The 18,903-nt window shown below is 36.4% G+C and overlaps 1 protein-coding gene across 2 annotated transcripts; it reads left to right on the top strand.

Moving 5' to 3' along the window:
* The first annotated feature begins 590 nt into the window (after positions 1 to 590).
* Positions 591 to 18,175, top strand: LOC113323213 (CHD3-type chromatin-remodeling factor PICKLE-like). 2 transcript variants are annotated; one of them, XM_026571491.1, is made up of 31 exons: positions 591 to 722; positions 2,536 to 2,682; positions 3,239 to 3,373; positions 3,551 to 3,705; positions 3,965 to 4,126; positions 4,610 to 4,857; positions 4,977 to 5,072; positions 5,181 to 5,317; positions 5,566 to 5,781; positions 5,863 to 5,970; positions 6,315 to 6,365; positions 6,460 to 6,559; positions 7,191 to 7,333; positions 7,442 to 7,545; positions 8,065 to 8,203; positions 8,431 to 8,600; positions 9,341 to 9,407; positions 9,563 to 9,685; positions 9,889 to 9,998; positions 10,103 to 10,187; positions 12,618 to 12,815; positions 13,169 to 13,322; positions 13,416 to 13,521; positions 13,965 to 14,039; positions 14,290 to 14,351; positions 14,509 to 14,585; positions 14,872 to 15,002; positions 15,600 to 15,972; positions 16,408 to 16,528; positions 16,915 to 16,988; positions 17,238 to 18,175. In XM_026571491.1, the coding sequence occupies exons 2-31, from the start codon at positions 2,539 to 2,541 to the stop codon at positions 17,697 to 17,699; spliced, it is 4,326 nt and encodes a 1,441-aa protein (XP_026427276.1). In that variant the 5' UTR covers positions 591 to 722; positions 2,536 to 2,538; the 3' UTR covers positions 17,700 to 18,175. The 2 variants fall into 2 exon arrangements, with proteins under 2 accessions (XP_026427276.1, XP_026427277.1); XM_026571492.1 differs by lacking the exon at positions 591 to 722 and having other exon boundaries at positions 2,520 to 2,682.
* The last annotated feature ends 728 nt before the right edge of the window (positions 18,176 to 18,903 follow it).

The following is an 18,903-nucleotide window of genomic DNA, read 5'->3' as shown; positions in this document are numbered from 1 at the left end:
AATGGGAACTAGTTTAGAAGTATACCTGGTCATTTTCAGTGCTTGGTTCTCCACTTTGTTGGCTAATTTCTTCGATTGGTTGAGATTGACCATCACTTTGGGTTAAAACATCTACACCATCTAACAAATACTCCATATCAGGATCTCCATCAAGAGGTATGTAGTACTTGTTTTTTCTATCATATAGAGATTCACCCACCTCAAAGTTGCCACTGAAATCACTCATTTTGGTTGAGTGAATCAAAACCTAGGGTTTCACAAATATCACACAAGTTTTTTATTTCTCTCCTCTTAACTTTTTTTTTATTTTCATAACTCTAAAAATCTGATTTTAAAGTTATTATAAGTGAAAATTAGTTATCAACCACTAAACTTGATTATCAAACACTAAACTTGATTATCAATCACTAATCTTGATTATTAACAATAAGGGTTAATTGGTCATTTCCATATCTTATTTGATAAGGGGCACTTGAATTATCACCTAATGACCCTTTTTGCCTTATTAGGTTTGCCGTCCCTCTACCATTCCTTGCCGCCCCTATACCAAGGTTGTTTGAGAGTGGTATTCTCGTTATATTTGTTCGCGATAAAGGGTTAATTTTAATTTGGAAGGAAATGAAAGTGGAAACCCCGAAATCTCACAGCCTGGTTTAGTTTCTTCAGTCAGTCTCTATTAATTCTCCTCGTCGTCGTCGTGTTTGTGCTGACGAAAATCTCAGGTACGAACTCACCAACATTTCTGCATCTCTTCTTATAATTCATTCATTTATGAGTAATTCACTCATCAAATCAAAGATGTTGTCGTAAGTAACTAAAAGTTATGTTATTATCATGGTTTGTAATTGATCGTTTCTTGAAACCCTAGTTTCTGATCTCTTGTGAGAAAAACGAGAAGAAGAAAGAAGCTCTAATACTGAAGGTTTTCTTTGTCTTAGTTTAGTTTTGAATTTCCTGTGTGATTTCTTTCTGTTGATGAAATTTTGTTGTTGAATTTCTGAAATGTTGTTGAGCTTCACTTAGTTTACTGTTGGAGAATGTGTTTAAGGAGTTTAGTGTTGGATGTTTGTTTGTAGCTATATGATTATTTCATATTTGTCTAGGATTACAGTAGTAAGTAGCATCCCTAGGTTTGAGTTATGGACCAAATCAAACCTAATATTCTTACCAAAAGAGTAAAATCAGCAACAACATGTTTGAGTTATGGACCTAACTAAACTTATCTGCTGACTCAGATTCCGTTTTGACAAGAGGAGAGGGATGATTAATCATTGACCAATAAGATCAGCTGATGTGAAATAATTTACGAGGGTCCTTTAGATTCCCTTCAATGAAGTAATGTTTGTGCCGATTTTACCGGACACAAATGATGGACAACTCTTAGTGATAGGTTTAGGAACGGAGGTGACGTTGCACCTAGGCTTACAGTGCTTCTTGCAGATATTGTAATGATTCCAGCGTATACAGCTGGTTCACTCTTATAAATGGGAGGCGAGGTTTTGCAAGTGGGAAAGAAGGATCACTAACTTATGACCAAAACTACCAATTAATGACGTTGATGTGGGAAATGTACTTGCACATTTTGCTCCATTTCCAGAGCATACAGATGGATATGATTTACCACTCTAAATGTGAGCGTGAATCTTTCTAGAGAGAGAGAGAGAGGTGATTAATGCAACTTTTGGATGCTGTCCACCATTTGGTTTACCCTGTACCACACATCACATTACTTCACACGTTTGTTTTTATCCTAAAGCTAATAGTGTACTTGTCTCCAATTTTTCCGGGTGTGGATTTTTTTTTTGTGTCTCAAGTGTAAATGTATCTTCAGCCTCATGAAACCAATCATTCGGTTAATATAAACGAAGGCTGTTTCTAATTTATGATTTAATTATGGAACTTGGTTAACTTTCTTGAGAATCAAAAGAGAAATTCTGTGATTAGAGGAGTTATGGATGAATCCATTTTGTGCTCTTGGGAATTAATGTATGCGTAGGTCAGGTGTAGATTACAATGCTTGTCATGTGTAATCTTATCTTATTGTTGCCTTTTTGAAAAAAATCTACGGGGTTGTTTTTTAGAAGCTGATCACTTGCTTAGTAGAGTATAAGAGATTGGCATCTTGCTTAGTTTGGGTTTACGGATTTGATGTGAAATGTTTGCTCTCTTTTGGAGAAAATTATGAGCACCCTTTTATGATGTCATGGTGTGGAAACTCGGTCCTGGAAAATTGAGATATAGTGTATACTGCAAACCAAGTTTTACATATCCTACACAAGGATATGTTGGAACTCCGTGAATGTCTTTAAAAATGCACCGAGTGATTCAAGTTTCCTGGAGCCCTTGTTTCCAAGTATTTCTTGGGAAGCATGAGTGTTGCATTCAAATGATCCTTTTTACGTGTTTAAGATAGATAATTGGTTCTGGGCATTGCTTAACTGTTTTTGAACTCTTGGTGTCTCTCTAAAGTTTTTCCTCCCAATATTCGCAACTCTTCAAAGAAAATTGCCAACTAGCATCATAATCTGATTGTAGGAGATGAGTAGTTTGGTGGAGAGACTGCGGATTAGGTCTGATCGAAGACCGTCATATAACATCGATGAATCAGATGATGAAGCCGATTTTGAGCAACGATCTGGGCGTACACAAGAAAAGCCTGAGAGATATGTCAGAAGTGACGCTGTAAGTTTTCTTCTTCATTTTGCACCTTTCATTGTTTCGATAGTCCAGGTGTTATTGAAAGAGATTCTAATTTTGTCCCTCTTTCGGTATTTTTTTGTATACTATCATATGAATGACTCTCTTTAGAGTTCAAACTAGAGGATAATGGTTTACTGTTGAAATGAGTTGTTTCACTGTAAGTGTAAATGAGGAAAAACAAAAGTTTGCACACTCTGTTCATGAGTATTCCCAATACTTTTTCATATCCATCTTTACTTGGCATATATTCTGAACCTGCAGTTACTCATCAAAGAAAAAAAATGATACCTGAGTACACTATCCTGAAAAGACAAGAATGTAACATATTTCTGGCTATGGACTTTTCTATTCTCTGTAATGAAGCAGACTATGCATGTTAACTTTTACGCAAACCTGTGTTTATTACACATATAAAGTCCCACGTCGAAGATGATTCGTTTGGTTTACTATTCCGGCAGAATATATCTACTGCTTATATTTCCACGCTTCTAAGCAACAATGAGAGTTTCTTATATTTGTGCTTCCAATTCAATTGTAGAAAGCTGACTCATGTCAAGGCTGCGGAGAAAACGGGGATCTTCTTGAATGCGAGACATGCACATACGCATACCACTCTAAATGTTTGCTTCCTCCTTTAAGATCTCCTCCTAACAGCTGGAAGTGCCCAGAATGTGTATGTTACTAGACTAATGGTTAATTGTTTTTGAATTTGATTACTGCTGGTTTTTTGTCGATCCACCTTATGGCCACTCCTGATTGTATACAATACTAGCAGATAACGGTTAATTGTTTTTGGATCTGATAATTAATTTTCCAGTTTGGTGATTCGTTTTTTTTTTGGCTGTTGCAGCTGAGCCCTCTAAATGACATTGATAAGATATTAGATTGTGAAATGCGACCCACCGTAGCAGAAGACTGTGATGCTTCCAAGCTGGGTTCCAAGCAAATATTCGTTAAGCAATACCTTGTCAAGTGGAAAGGACTGTCATATCTGCACTGCACATGGTAGTTGTTCTTAAAAACTGATTAAGTTGAATGTGTCCTTTTGTTGTATTACAAAATAAAATTGGCATTTTCTTAGGTTTTTCCTTTTACTAAAAGATCTTTCAGCATCATTTAAATTGCTAATTAGCTTTTCCCGCTTACATAAGATATGTCAATAGCTGTTGATGCGCTTGCTACCATACTGGGTCTTGTTCCATATGGGCCATCTAGTGCTTTGAGATTTTGGAACTCACTAATCCGTTATCTTCTATTGACTCAGGGTGCCGGAGAAGGAGTTTCTAAAAGCTTTCAAGGCACATCCTGGTCTAAGGACTAAAGTAAATAATTTCAACAATAAGTCAACGACGGCGAATAACTCCGAAGATGACTTTGTGGCAATTCGTCCTGAATGGACTACCGTTGATAGGATTCTCGCTAGCAGGTTAAAGACCATTTGTTTTGTTTTGATTTTCCATTTTTAATTTATTTCATTCATTTGCGCACACACCCATTTTTCGATTTGTGATGCCTTCAGTGGAATGTATCTGCAAAATGTTGTTATTTTGCTTTATAAGGTAGCACAATTCGGGTGTACTTGTATAGATATTTAGCTGTATAAGAGTCTCTTAAGAGTTTGTTTAGGTTCAAACGCTTTAATTTGATTGTTTACATTCACCACTTAAAATGCTCTTCTTTCGTCTTCAATATGAAACACTTCATGTTGTTGTGTTTCAGATTGAACATATGTTGGGTACTGTCTCATTGTAATTCATTAGTGTTCGACCAGGCTCTGAATTATTGTGAAAGACATTGAAATCTTATGAACCGTTAATCCTAGTTGTTACATTGTGTAGTTGTTTATTCTGTGTAACCAAATTCCTTGATCTTTGGATGCATTTTTATATTGTACTTTTGTTACGTTCAGGCAGAATGGTGATGAGAGGGAGTTCCTTGTGAAGTGGAAAGAGCTTGGCTACGACGAGTGCTATTGGGAAGTTGAATCTGACATATCTGCATTCCAACCTGAAATCAAAAGATTTGACAGTATCAATTCAAAGTCTCGCAATCCATCCTCCAGTAAGCAGAAAAGTGCTATCCGAGATGCAAAGGAAGCCAAAAAGAAGCCGAAAGAATTTCAGCATTATGAACGTAGCCCTGATTTTCTTACTGGAGGTACATGCTTTCGCAGAACATCCATTTTCTTCAAGGCATATGGATCTTTCTAATGTTCTATATATATGCGCTGTGAACCTTTTACTTCATCATTTTATAATTGCTTTGCATTGTTGTAGGTTCTCTACATCCTTACCAGCTTGAAGGGTTAAACTTTTTACGGTTCTCTTGGTCTAAACAGACACATGTCATCCTTGCAGATGAAATGGGTCTCGGTAAGACTTATGCTTAATAACAAAGAATTTAGCTTTTTTATTTTTCCCTTTTATTTTGATTGTTGGTATCATTATAGATGCATGGCTGAGGATTGTCATTGAGTGCAGGGAAAACCATACAGAGTATTGCTTTTCTGGGATCTTTATTCGAAGAAAATCTCTATCCTCATTTGGTAGTTGCACCTCTTTCAACTTTACGCAACTGGGAACGTGAGTTTGCAACCTGGGCGCCTCACATGAATGTGGTATGTATCATGAGTCTCTGTATTTATCAACCTGCCTAACCATTTCGATATACTTCTTGGTGCACCTCATTCTTCTCCTTCAATATATTTTTTTTATGTCGAACATTATTTGAAGTATCCTGCAATGAACAAAAAGCCCCATAGCGATCTGCACCTTGTAACTAATCATTTTATAGTTAACCAACAAGAGTTTACAGAGCAAATATTTTATGAAGTTGTGATCTGGGCTCAAAATAAATTTGTTTCAGGTGATGTATGTCGGGTCTTCTGCAGCTCGTTCTGTCATTAGGGAATACGAATTTTACTTCCCTAAAGGTCAATCTAAGAAGCTGAAGAAAAAGAAGGCTGGTCAAATTTTGTCTGAAAGCAAGCAAGATAGAATAAAATTTGACGTCCTTCTAACTTCATATGAAATGATTAATTTAGACTCAGCCTCCTTGAAACCGATTAAGTGGGAGTGTGTGGTAATACTCATTACTCATTTGCTGGTTGCATTCCTAGCTAGTTGGCGACATGTATTGCTAATGTGGATATATGTTTTGCAGATTGTTGATGAAGGCCATCGCCTAAAGAACAAAGATTCAAAATTATTTATTTCACTGAAGCAATACTCCAGTAATCATCGTACGCTTCTAACTGGGACTCCTCTACAGGTTTATTCTTCTTCTTCTTCTTACTCGGGCTTTGTTTCTTCATTTGCAACCTAATTATGTGCACCGTGGGTGTTTCCTTTCATTATATCGTGTTCAAGAAAGGAGACGGAAAACCAAAGCATAAAGTAATAAAAGTATTGAGTGTTGGTTCTCATGGCCCATACCATTTCATGTACCTGACTTTACATTCTGCTTTTGCTTCAGCGATGTTTTCCATGATAATATTTGTGTTGAGTTTATCAGCGAAGTGATTTTGTCGTGCAATTCATGTTCCTTTTAGTTAGCTGTGCATTTCTGATTCTTCTGTAGGCACACTGATGGTTCCTGTTTGATATGCTTTGCAGAACAATCTTGATGAGCTTTTCATGCTGATGCACTTCCTAGATGCTGGAAAGGTCAGTTTTATGTCCCGTTGATACTTACCAACAAAAAACCAAGGTAGATTTCAAAGATCGGAAAATGGTTTTGACTTGCGGTAGATACTTGCAGTTTTCGAGTTTGGAGGAGTTCCAAGAGGAGTTTAAGGATATCAATCAAGAAGAGCAAATTGCTAGGCTCCATAAAATGTTGGCGCCACATCTTCTCAGAAGTACAAATCTAAATCTGCTTTAATTCCATTGACAATATTGGTTTCTTCGTATCTCTCATTGAATTAGCTTGGACTACTTTCATAACTGACTTGTTTTTCGATGAAAAATGCATTTTAATTTCATTCTGAATTGAAAGTACAATGTTATGTGCTTTATGGTCTCTTAGAAATTTGATTGGTTATCCAAATTTGATTACAAATATGAATGCACATAGCAGTCGTTCTTTTGTCATCAGACAAATCTGCCACATCCTCATATTAGTATACTCATCCGCGAAAGCATGTTGGATTTTGATCTGCTGATGCCACGTCTCTACTCTAACACCACTTATACAGGCATCATTTTCACCCTTACTTTTCACCCTTACAGGTGAAATAACCGGAATAATCATGTTGCCTCCATTATGTATAACCCATAACTAATTTGTGGTGGCTGAAATGATAGTATTTGGTTGTTCTTGTTGGCTTAAAAACTGTTGTTTTCTTTTACTCGTAGTTGTTTTCCTATGTCAGGTATTTGGAAGGATGAACATAAATAATTTCATGTCTTAGTTTTTATGTGCTTAGCTTTACCTCAGTTCTTCTGATGATTGTTGGAGTTAAAAATATATAAATCGTGCGACAACTGTAGGAGTTAAAAAGGATGTCTTGAAGGAGATGCCGCCTAAGAAGGAACTCATTTTACGCGTGGAATTAAGTAGCAAGCAGAAAGAATACTACAAAGCCATCTTGACTCGGAATTATGAGATACTGACTCGCAAGGGTGGTGGACATGTAAGAATGCAGAATTGTGATGAATAACCATCTTGTCTTTGAAGTTATGGTTGGAAGCATAATGATTTCTGCTTTCTTTCTTTTTTTCGTTTTTCATAATTTATGCAGATTTCTCTTATAAATGTGGTTATGGAACTACGAAAGCTGTGCTGTCATGCATATATGCTAGATGGAGTTGAACCGGATATAGAAGATCCTAACGAAGCTTACAGGTAACATGCTATGAATTTGATCCATCGCCTACTGCTGATGTTAGTTCGTGAAATTGCTAGTGCTTCTTATCTGGTTGCATATTAAATATTTATATGCTGCCATAGAATTTCCTTGACTATGTAAAGCGGGATAATATGTTGCCTTGTTCTTCCATTCATGTCTCCTTACTAATTCGCTTAACTTCTTAAACTAAATAAGGTGTATTTTTAGCTTATAGTTGTCGCTTACAATTGTAAACTGAATATAGTGTCCTATGTTTGCTTGTTAATTATACAAACAAGATATGCACTCCATTACTAACATAATAAGCGAGATGTACACACATTATATACGCACTGAAGTATCCACAACTGTTGGTATATGCGGATACAGCAAAATCTAGATAACTGGTGTGCTTTTGTTACAAAAAATTATGTATACAAATTTTAGATATTATTTGATTGGATTTTAATCTTCAAATTAACAATAATTTTATAATTCTCATTTCCTGTGCTTTTGTATTCTTTTCCAATTGGCAGGCAGCTTCTAGATACTTCTGGAAAATTGCATTTATTGGACAAAATGATGGTGAAGCTTAAAGAACAAGGGCATAGAGTTCTTATATATACGCAGTTTCAGCACATGCTAGATTTATTGGAAGACTATTGCATCTACAAGGTAAAATTCCAAAGAATTTTATCAATATTTGATTCTGCTAGTAAAAGTTTGTATCCAAACTGGTGATTTGCTCTTGTGAATATTGTGGGGTAATGCTCTAGTGTCTTTTATCTGAAGAAATTTTAGTAATGTGTGTTTAGTAAAAACGAGTAGGGGCTTGCACGAGTTTAATTTTTTGGTGTTCTAAGAGTGTCTTCTGTTGATATACCGGGGCTTATATTTTCAAGAAATGGCTATATGAACGGATCGATGGAAAAGTCAGTGGAGCAGAGAGACAAGTCCGTATAGATCGCTTTAATGCCAATAACTCTTCCAGATTCTGTTTTCTGCTCTCTACCAGAGCTGGGGGATTGGGAATAAATCTTGCTACTGCTGACACAGTCATCATTTATGACAGGTGATTACTTGTTTCTTTACATTTAAACTTTCTTTTCTAGAGTGCATAATACATATGCTCGTTTAGTTTCTTGATCTCTCTCAAATTTTATCATCTAAAGACTTAAAGGCCTAGACAAAATTAGCTCCCATGTTGAACGGTGAGAAAACCCTCGCTTCCTACTGGTAGAAATAGGTCTTTTTTGAGTTCTGTGAAACGAGCATTTTGGTGAGGACACTTGGCATCGTATAATTGTTTAAAAATTCCTTTTTTAACGTGTTTGGAATTATGGAAATCCGGATTCGATTGGGAAGTCGAATACCTACCATATTAGGACTCTTTTTCCCAAATTAATACATACAAGAAAAAGAACCCACATATTTTATGCAAAAATAAAAGCAAGAAAATAAATGTATCTGAAAATAAAAAAGAAAAATTAAATAAAATCGGCACATATTTCATATCTTTTTTCCACTTTTTAATGTATTCGCCTTGCCGCATCACATCGAAAATACATCTCTACGGGGCCAGGCGAAGCCCCGCGACTCACCAAATCGAAAATGCATTGCCACGGGGCGGGGTAATGCCCCGCGACTCACCAAATCGAAAATGCATCGCCATGGGGCGGGGCGATGCCCAGCGACTCACCAAGTTAAAAGAAAAAAAAAAACTCCTGATGCGTAGCACGGGCACAAATCTAGTTTATTAGTATTACCTTATCTGCCTATGTTCTGCATTCACAAAACCTTTATATTCTGCAGTGATTGGAATCCTCATGCTGATTTACAAGCCATGGCTAGAGCTCACCGGCTAGGTCAGACCAATAAGGTTTGATTCCACTGTTTAATTACTGGTTTGATGAACTGGCATCTTATTTTTGCTTCAAGGTGCAAGTGCGGGAGCTTGTTGCCACATGTTTATAATTGAATATTGATAAAAGTCAGTGCAAGTTGCATGTTTGTTGATTCTTGCCCACATGTCAGGTAATGATTTATCGGCTGATAACTAGAGGAACCATTGAGGAGAGAATGATGCAGCTGACCAAAAAGAAAATGGTTTTGGAGCATCTGGTTGTGGGGAAACTCAAAGCACAAAATATAAATCAGGTATAACTTTGCTCTATAGTCCCTCTACGTCATGTATGTGGAATGATTGTCTTTCTTTCTATTCATGCTTCCTAGCAAAGAATAGATGCGCATGCTTCTTCAGGGACTTATTTTTATTTATTTATTTATTTTGAATATTAATCATGTGTTTAGTTCTTTATGAAATTTTAACACAGCTTCTGATGTTAAAACTATATTTTCAGGAAGAGCTAGACGACATCATAAGATATGGCTCAAAAGAGCTTTTTGCGGATGAGAGTGATGAAGCTGGAAAAGCTCGTCAAATACACTATGATGATGCTGCAATAGATAGGTGAAATTTGTTCTGCCTTCTCTTTTATCTTAACTTTCACCCAACAAATTTGAAGTTTATGTTTTTTATTTACTGTATGTTATTATGGGGTTTACCTTGAATAGATTGCTGGATCGTGATCAAGCTGGAGCAGAAGAGGCTACAGTAGATGACGTGGTTGATGATGGCGGCTTTTTAAAAGCCTTTAAGGTTTCTCTCCCTTTCCCACTCAATAGTGTTTGTGCATATATATGTATTGGGCCATGATGTCGAGAAAATTTTCTATTGTACTTTATAAATTATCCATGATAAATGGTGACTTTTTCTCCACATATACAAGGGAATGCACGCTTTGCTTTGTGAAGATGAGCAGTTCTCCATCTCTGTTGTTTCTTTGTAATAAGAAGATTACATGCGTCTTAAGATCTTGTTAGTCATAAATATCATTCGGAACCTTTAAAAAATCAAAAAGTCTGAGCAACCTCTTAATTAATTGGTGGATGTCTGCGATTACCTTACGTTTTATCCTATGTCTTAAAATTGAGGGCAATATTCTGAAAATGATGTTTGTCCTTTTATTGCGCGTACCTCCGTGTCCTTATTTTGCCTCTCTTTTTTTTTAGTTTTTCAAACCTTTGTTTGTCCTTATTTTGGTTCTGCAAATCCTACATTTCATCAATTTGGTCCTGCAAAAAATTGTCCTTATTTGGGTTTTGCAAATCTTTCATCTTTTTATCTTGGCTTTGCATCGCATAGTGCTATTAAAATGGGTCGTTAGCTAGATAAAACTATTTTATGTTTGTTAATAACGAGGAATCTGAAAAACAAGTGAACCCAATCTCCTTTTCTTAGATAAAATTAGTATCTAGTTCTAGATATTCGTTGGGGGCCTTCTGTAGAATTTAATAACATCGACTTCATGATTCTTCCTTGTGTCAACTTTATAAGAGCTAGGAGTTCAATTGGTCACAGTGCCGTCAACACGAAGGTATGAACCCCTTGATAAGATTTTATCTCAGTACGCATTTAATTTTTGTCTTGTGACGTTTGATTTTGGTAGTAGATATTTGGATTGGTAGTCTGTTGAATTTGTTTATTGCAATTGGGCTGGTTTGTGTTTTGTATCTGATTTTGTTGTCAAATTGGTAGAAGATTTTCCTAGAGTTTTTGGTTGAGATAAGAATAATTTTTTGAGTGGGATCTAAGCTTAGTGGTGTCATGTGTTTGTTAGTAAAGGATTTCTGTGTTTCTCAAAGGTTCGGCATGTTACTAGACATATTTACGATGATTCAAAACAAAATGGGATATTTAAGAAAGACCCCGGGGTGTTAGCCAAGATTAATCAGCTGAGTTATGATGGCTATAATATGAGTAACCCATCCTCTGGTGAAGTTGAACTCAAAAGTGCAATGCCAAGTGCTTGATAAATGCCCCACCAAGATTTGATCACTCATCTAGTCAGTGGAATAGGGGTTTGAAGGTAACCGCTATGAAGTTTCAGGATGAGACGGACAGGGAATTTTTGAGTTAGTTTAAGCAGGATTTTGAGTTAGTTTAAGCAGCATGGAAGAAGTAATTGAACTCAAGGGTACCCTGGTATCCGTGAAAAATCTTAAGACTAACATATCGGTGCGCTTAGAAGTTCCGAATGATATTTATGACATCTAAAGACGCATTGGGCCTTTAGAAAATCATTTTTGGATTTTGGATTGTGATGTGCATTGGGCCTTCGACATCTAATGGGGGCAATTTATTTATTTATTTTTTTGAAGTGCGCCACATTTAAAAATTTTCCATAAGAGGTGAGTGGGAACTAAGAGAACCTATGCAGTTCTAGTTGGGACTTGGGAATGAGGTACCACTTTGTGATTCTGAACTGATTGAAATAAGTCCTATACAGTACTTGGGTATGTCAGGAGAAATAAGACAGATGCATTAAGGGTATAGCACACTGCATGATGTTGCTGAAAAATCTGGATGTGTAGATACGAATTATATAGAATATGGATTCATGCCCCTTCAATAGAACCTAGTCCTTCAAAAGAAAAGTTTGGTAGATGGATTGGGAATAGAAGGAGATGAGTTCCCTGTTTCTTCTTTGGCTCGAGGGTGAAAGAACTTGGATTTTACTAGGGTTTTGACACCGTTGCGTGAAAACTCTTGTAATTGTTCTCTTTCAATTATCATCTCGAGCAATAGGCTTGCTGTGAACTGAATCATGCTAAGATGGACACACCTATGAACTCGATTGCATAGGCCAACTTCTGTAAAGACCTAGATGGAAAGATAACACCTCTCTTCAAAGCGAACGATGACTTGGGACTTTTCCTCTAAAATGTCAAGTATCCTCGGCTAAGATGTTAGATGCATGTTATGCCCTTTAGTTAGTGTGGTAGTTTCTTGAACTCAAACTGTCATTTATCATACCGGTACACTTGAGGCATGATGCGGTTGGTTATTTGTTTTTCATATTTCTTTATATTTGTTTTTCATTTTAAAAATTGAAAAAACATATAAATGCTGTTGTTATCATTCTCTGACGTTTGTAGTGATTAGTGACTGGTATCCTACTGCATTGCTTCAGTACCTACTGTCATTTTTCTTGTAATTTTAATAATGCATTTGTGTAATCTGTTGTAGGTAGCAAATTTTGAATACATAGATGAAGTGCAAGCAGCAGCTGAAGCAGAAGCGCAGAAGGCGTCCATGCTGAATAAGCCTGCTGCCAGCAATACAGAAACAAAAGTTTACTGGGAAGATCTATTAAAGGACAGATATGAAGAACATAAAGTTGAAGAATTCACTGCTATGGGGAAGGGAAAGAGAAGCCGTAAACAGGTATATTCAAACTCTGTCTGTAATTTATTGAGGTTGAGGATGGGAAAAACACGAAAAAGTAAAGAAGGGCCATGAGTTACTGCAGAAATACATTTGAAGCTGGTTAACATTGCTGCCTGCATTGTTTTCAAAGCCACAACTTCTGCCTTCCAGGGTCTTTTCTCTCATAAGTTCTGGCTACCAGGGTATCCTTGTAGTCACAGTGCAATTATGTTTTCAATTATGCTTATGCTTCACATTTGTTATTATCATTTTTGGTTTTTATCATCTGTTGTGAAATTTAGAGTGTCTGAACAACCTGGGTTTCTAGTTCAAGCTTATTTTTTGCTTTATGTGTTTTTGGCTTGTATCAGATGGTATCTGTCGAAGAGGATGACCTAGCTGGACTTGAAGATGCTAGTTCTGATGAAGAATTTGATGTTACTGAAGCTGATTGGGTTGATGCTGAAATGATCTCTGCTGGGACTGCAGCAGGAAAGAAGCCTCAGTCAAAGAAGAAAGCACGTGGTATCTTCAGTCACTTTAGTCTTCATCTTTGATAAATTAGTTGGTGCATATATTTTCTGTTAGTAGCATAACTGTGAGTTTAAAATCTTACAGCGGATGCCAGCGGACCGATTCCTTTGATGGAAGGTGAGGGAAATTCATTCAGAGTTCTCGGATTCAACCAAAGCCAAAGGGCTGCATTTGTCCAGATATTAATGAGGTAATTAAATCAACCAAGACATATCAAAACATCTTGTAGACACAAGAAAAACAAACAAAAAGAATACGATTTGGTTCCTTCCACTGATATCAGTACAGATAGGTGCATCCTACACACTTTAGATTTTGGTGACTAATATCTGGACCTTAGTGCTTGTATCTAGCTGTCACTTATATAATTTCGACAATCATGGGGTTGGAGGGGAGTATGAAACGGTAGCGCATATCATAGATTGGTCTTCAAGAGGGACATATTTTAAGATTCTATTGTTGAAAAACGCGATTCTGGATGCTAACTGCTATCGTGGATTGAACCTGATTTTTTTTTTGTTTTGTTTTACTGGCGATCTTTATCACATCTATTCATCTGAATAAGAAACAAAAGATTGTATTCTCTCATCTTGTGCCTATTCCTTGAAGGCTGACGCGTTGTTTATCTTGCAGGTTCGGAGTAGGTGATTATGATTGGGTTGAGTTTGCTCCTCGCTTGAAGCAGAAGGCATACGAGGAAATCAAAGAGTATGTGCTCATTTTTAAAATTGCTTAGTATCTGAAACACTTCTAAGGGAGGAAAATTGTATTAAGAACATGAATCCATCAGTTTTGTATTAAAATTTCTTTATAAATTAGATCTGTGATCTTTGAATTAGAATGCTAGCACTTGCCAATAAAAGAGAAGTACCAGTAGGACCACATACAAAGTAGAGTATTGTGCTGTGGAACTTTATTCAGTTATGCAATGCCTTGATTTTAATCTTCACTTCTTCAGATATGGAACTCTCTTTTTGTCACATATTACTGAGGATATTAATGATGCGCCATGTTTTTCAGGTAATTTTTCCTTGTACCCAGTCCTATGCACTTCTAATTAGTGTCGCTTGATATTTTTTTTTAGAACATCTGTATGCCTTCGCTTGTTTGCGTTATTGTTTTTTTGACTCTCTTGACATTTTACTAGATTTTTGTTTGTCAACTGGCTTTGCAACAGATGGCGTACCAAAAGAAGGACTTAGGATACAAGATGTACTTGTTAGGATTGCAGTGTTGATGTTGATCAAAGAAAAGGCAAGTAACTATCTGGTTGAGATATTTCTGTTACATGTGGTCGCACTTATGTTGGAAGTGCATAATAGTATTCCGCATTTAAAGCTGTCTTACTTACAGGTGGTAATAAATTTGTTGGATCTAATTATTTAACCTCACCGTTCTATTTTAAACTAAAAGGTTTTTGGATGATTTCTGGTTGTATTAAAGTTACATTATGTTCTTTCTGAACTGAATGTCACACACAAGTACTAGAAGCACATGTTAAACAGATTTCACAAATTACTAAACTTTAGGAATGTAACAGGTACAGCTTCAACAAGAACAACCTGGTAATCCCCTTTTTGCGGAAAACATCATTTCACGCTATCCTGGGCTGAAGAGTGGAAAATCATGGAGGGAGGAACATGACTTATTGTTGTTGCATGCAGTTTTAAAGTATGTTTGCCAGGATTTTATCCCATTGTGCTTCTTAGATATGTAGCTTATTGCCAGCAATTATTTAGTTTTGCGTTTTTATTTGCATTTCTTTTTAACATTTTGGTTGTTACAGTATCGTATGAATTTTAGCCTAGGCCTTGTTTCTTGGTCGTTATGCCATGAATATGAGAAACTGACATGCCTGTAATGGCAGTGTGGAGGATACAGTAGGGTTTGAGTCTGAAATGATATCTTTACAGGTTGTTAGAGCTAGACTAGCACATTTTGACATTTGCCATCATGTGACCATGCAAGTATATAAATGAAGTATCCTATCCTTGAGGATATCATATGGGTCCACGACTTTTTACATTCCAATTTAAAGCATCCGCGTTGTCTTTATGGTAGCTGGTTTTGGTTACTTACCTTTATGACAAATCATTTATGTCACGCACCTTAAGTACTTGCATACTGTGAATATGGTGAACTGCCAATCTATTAAAAGACCCTCTCAGGTTGAACCATTTACTGATGTGTATAAATACACTCTTCAATTGGTGCAGAGTATATATCTTTTTCCCATTTTATTATCTGATTTTTTTTTTAAATCATTAGGCATGGGTATGGAAGATGGCAAAATATTGTTGATGATAAGGATTTGCATCTTCAAGAGATCATTTGCCAGGAGCAAAATCTACCCTTCATAAATACTTCTTCCTATGGACCTTCTCAAATGAATGCTGGTGTAAATCCAGTTAATCCTGAAATGACATCCAATAAGCAATCAACGGGATCTGGTGGTGTAAATGATTTTAAGTCTGATTTTGCACTGGGTACCGCAGAGAACGCTAACCGTGCCCAAGTGTTTCAGGATCCTTCTATGTTGTATAATTTCAGGGAGATGCAGAGAAGATTGGTTGAGTTTATTAAAAAAAGAGTACTTCTTTTGGAGAAAGGACTCAATGCAGAGTACCAGAAAGTTTATTTTGTAAGTTGTCTTTTTGTTAATTCACTTCTATTAGTGTGGCTGCATGTAACTCCAGTTTATGATATGATTAGATGTGATCACATTCGTGGTGTATCTTGAACTAATAGTCTACTATTATCTCCACAACATAAGTATTCAATGCAAGATGAATCGCGAGTCATAATTCCTTACATTGCTAGTTGAAAAACCAAATTGGGCATGTTTATGCTGTGTGTGTTCCATATGTTGATGACAGTTGACTCTTCTCCAAATAATGATGAGACCACTAAGTCTTTACGGGGAGACATTGACAGTGTTGATGAATAATGATTTAATTTCTTTCTTATGGAGACTGCATATATATGCAAATGGGTCCTGTATCAGGTTTGTCTGCAAGGTAATGAATGACTCTCATTCAAGTTTTTTTTTTTTTTTTTGGGGGGGGTGCGGCCTCAGGGAGATGACCAACCGAATGAGGTGTCAAATGGTGCTCCAAATGTTGTTGACGTCGAGAGGCCTACTTCCTTGGGGAACAATGCCCAAACTGGTGAACCTCTTCCTCCGATAGAACCAATTGGTAAGCCTATAACTGCTAAAAGTTAGTTTTGGCATGGATCATGTTACACATAACAGAGTAAATAGTAACTTTTTTCTTCTGTTGATATCATTTAGGTTATTATAATAGTTTGAAGGCAATACGCCAGTACCTATCCTGTTAGGATACAAAACAAAAAACCCAAAATAAATCTACATGAGTATTTTTGTTTATCTAGATCAGTGGACAGGGTAATCATCTTCACTTTTTCTGCGCATTGTGGATTATTTCTTTAATTTATAGTTACTCAACATTTAGTTTCTTTGCTTAGATGATAATGCGGCCGAGATTGGTGATACATATATATCAATGTTGTCTGCTAGATTTTATATGAAAGTTTATTCATATACATGGTTGGATGTCTGCAGCTCTTGAAGAATTAAAAACTGTTGCCTGTGATGACAGTTCAGATCGTATTAATATGGGAAGGCTTTATAATGAGGTAAACTAACATGCTTGTAATATTATGCCATTACAGTTGATCATGAAAACTCAATTTTACTTGTCAATCGTTATTGCATGAGTTGAGCAAGATCGGCCTGATTCCCTCTAAATTTGGCCGGGTGTTTTTTCTTAAGCAGCTTCTTATTTTCTCGATAGTCTTTTCTAGATCGAGCAAAATATTTAATGCCACGTGTAAGTCCTAGCATCCCTATTGACCCTTTTTTGTTTGTATATAATCTTCCACCAGCTGTGTAAAGTAGTTGGAGAGGACATCCAAGAATCAGTTCAGCCACAGGACGGAAATAAACCTGCCGGTTTTACCCTGAAAGGAAGCATCTCTCGTATTGAAGCCATTAAGGAGGACTTGCAACATATTTTTACTCCTCCAAATACCACCCCATCTTCCGAAGAAATCAAAGTGGTATCTGATCAATCAGCCCAGGATACTGTTTCTGGAGGTGAGTGTCTAACAAGAAAAGATGGAGATGATTCCAAAGTTGGTGAAAAGTTGGATTCCCTGCCAAAGGTTTCTGAAGCAGATTCAGAGCCTCCGTCAGCTCTCCTAAATTCTGTGAAGGATAGCTCTGAAGTTGCCGAGTCCAATGATTCGTCAATACCCGTGTCAAGTTCCGTGGAAGGATCAGTAGATGTGGATATGGCTGATACCGAACCGAAGAGAAGTGCTGGAGTGATTGTTTTGGATGATTGACTGTGAGAGGGTACTCTCATCGTATTACCAATTGAAGTAAACCATTAACAGGGTATAGAACAGTCTGAGTACAGTGTATTATTAGAACTTTATAAAGCGCTGTTATAGAATATAAGTGCATATATATAGTATGTGTAATCCTGAGAAAGATGGTATCATTCAGGGGTTTGTTTCTTGGTCTACTCTTTGACGTTCGATTTTCCTCTAGGATAAGTGTTCTCGTGTCTTTACATTTAGATTATCTAACAAATTGTTTGTAGACAGAGAAGTTGCTTTTCTAAAATGGGTTTTGTAAAGTAAACCTTGTTCATTGTTCTGTATGTTTGGACTAGGATATGTACGGGATTTGGTTCGGAATGTTTGCTACACTTGTTCGATTAGTTATATTATTGTAGATCATACTCCTTAAAAGTTCAATGTGGAATAAGACATTGTTTTTGTGACGATTTCACGGTACTATGAATTTTTATCATGTATATTACTTTATATCATTAGTTGTTAGTGTGATGGACCTAATGGTCGATCTATCAACAATGGAATTGCCAATGAAACCTTGTTCAACTATTGTTTTTCTGTTTCTGAAAGAATGTGATGGTCCTATTGATATATACCGCCAAATTATCACTTACCGTTTTTCTACCCATTGCAAGTATTTACAATATTCACTTTAAGTCCACACTTACGATCCTCAGTGAAATCCACAAAAGTAACCAATCCTCGATTAAGAACGATTTACAATATTTAGGTACGTTGTGCCCGTAAAATTCAACAAAAATCTATCTTCAATTATACATGAACAAATTCACGATTTACGGGAGAGTTTCTCTTTGTCTGCATATGTGTTTGAGATCTAAAAGTAAATTAGAGACCCGGTCTAAATGGCAATGGTACGAGACTGTGAAACACCTTGACCTAAGAGGACAAAGGAGAGCTAAAATTGCCATAATTTTATAATTTTCTAGCACAAAATGGAGATGCAATCAAATATTAAAATATTTCTTAAACCGATTTCTGTAAAGTGTAAGCTAGTTATATATAGTTCGGTTAGTTGGTATCTTTAATGAAGAAAAAAAGCTCAAGTATTAGCAGATATATTTACAGAGTAAAATATAGGTGAAGGATATGGTATTAGTTGGTATCTATAGATGTACTAAGCTCTCTTAAACAAAATAAAAAGAGATGTGTATGGAAAGCCAAATAAAAA

This window comes from Papaver somniferum, chromosome 11, assembly GCF_003573695.1.
Source record: "Papaver somniferum cultivar HN1 chromosome 11, ASM357369v1, whole genome shotgun sequence".
NCBI classification, from domain to species: Eukaryota; Viridiplantae; Streptophyta; class Magnoliopsida; order Ranunculales; family Papaveraceae; genus Papaver; species Papaver somniferum.
This window is presented reverse-complemented; position numbering and strand designations above follow the sequence as displayed.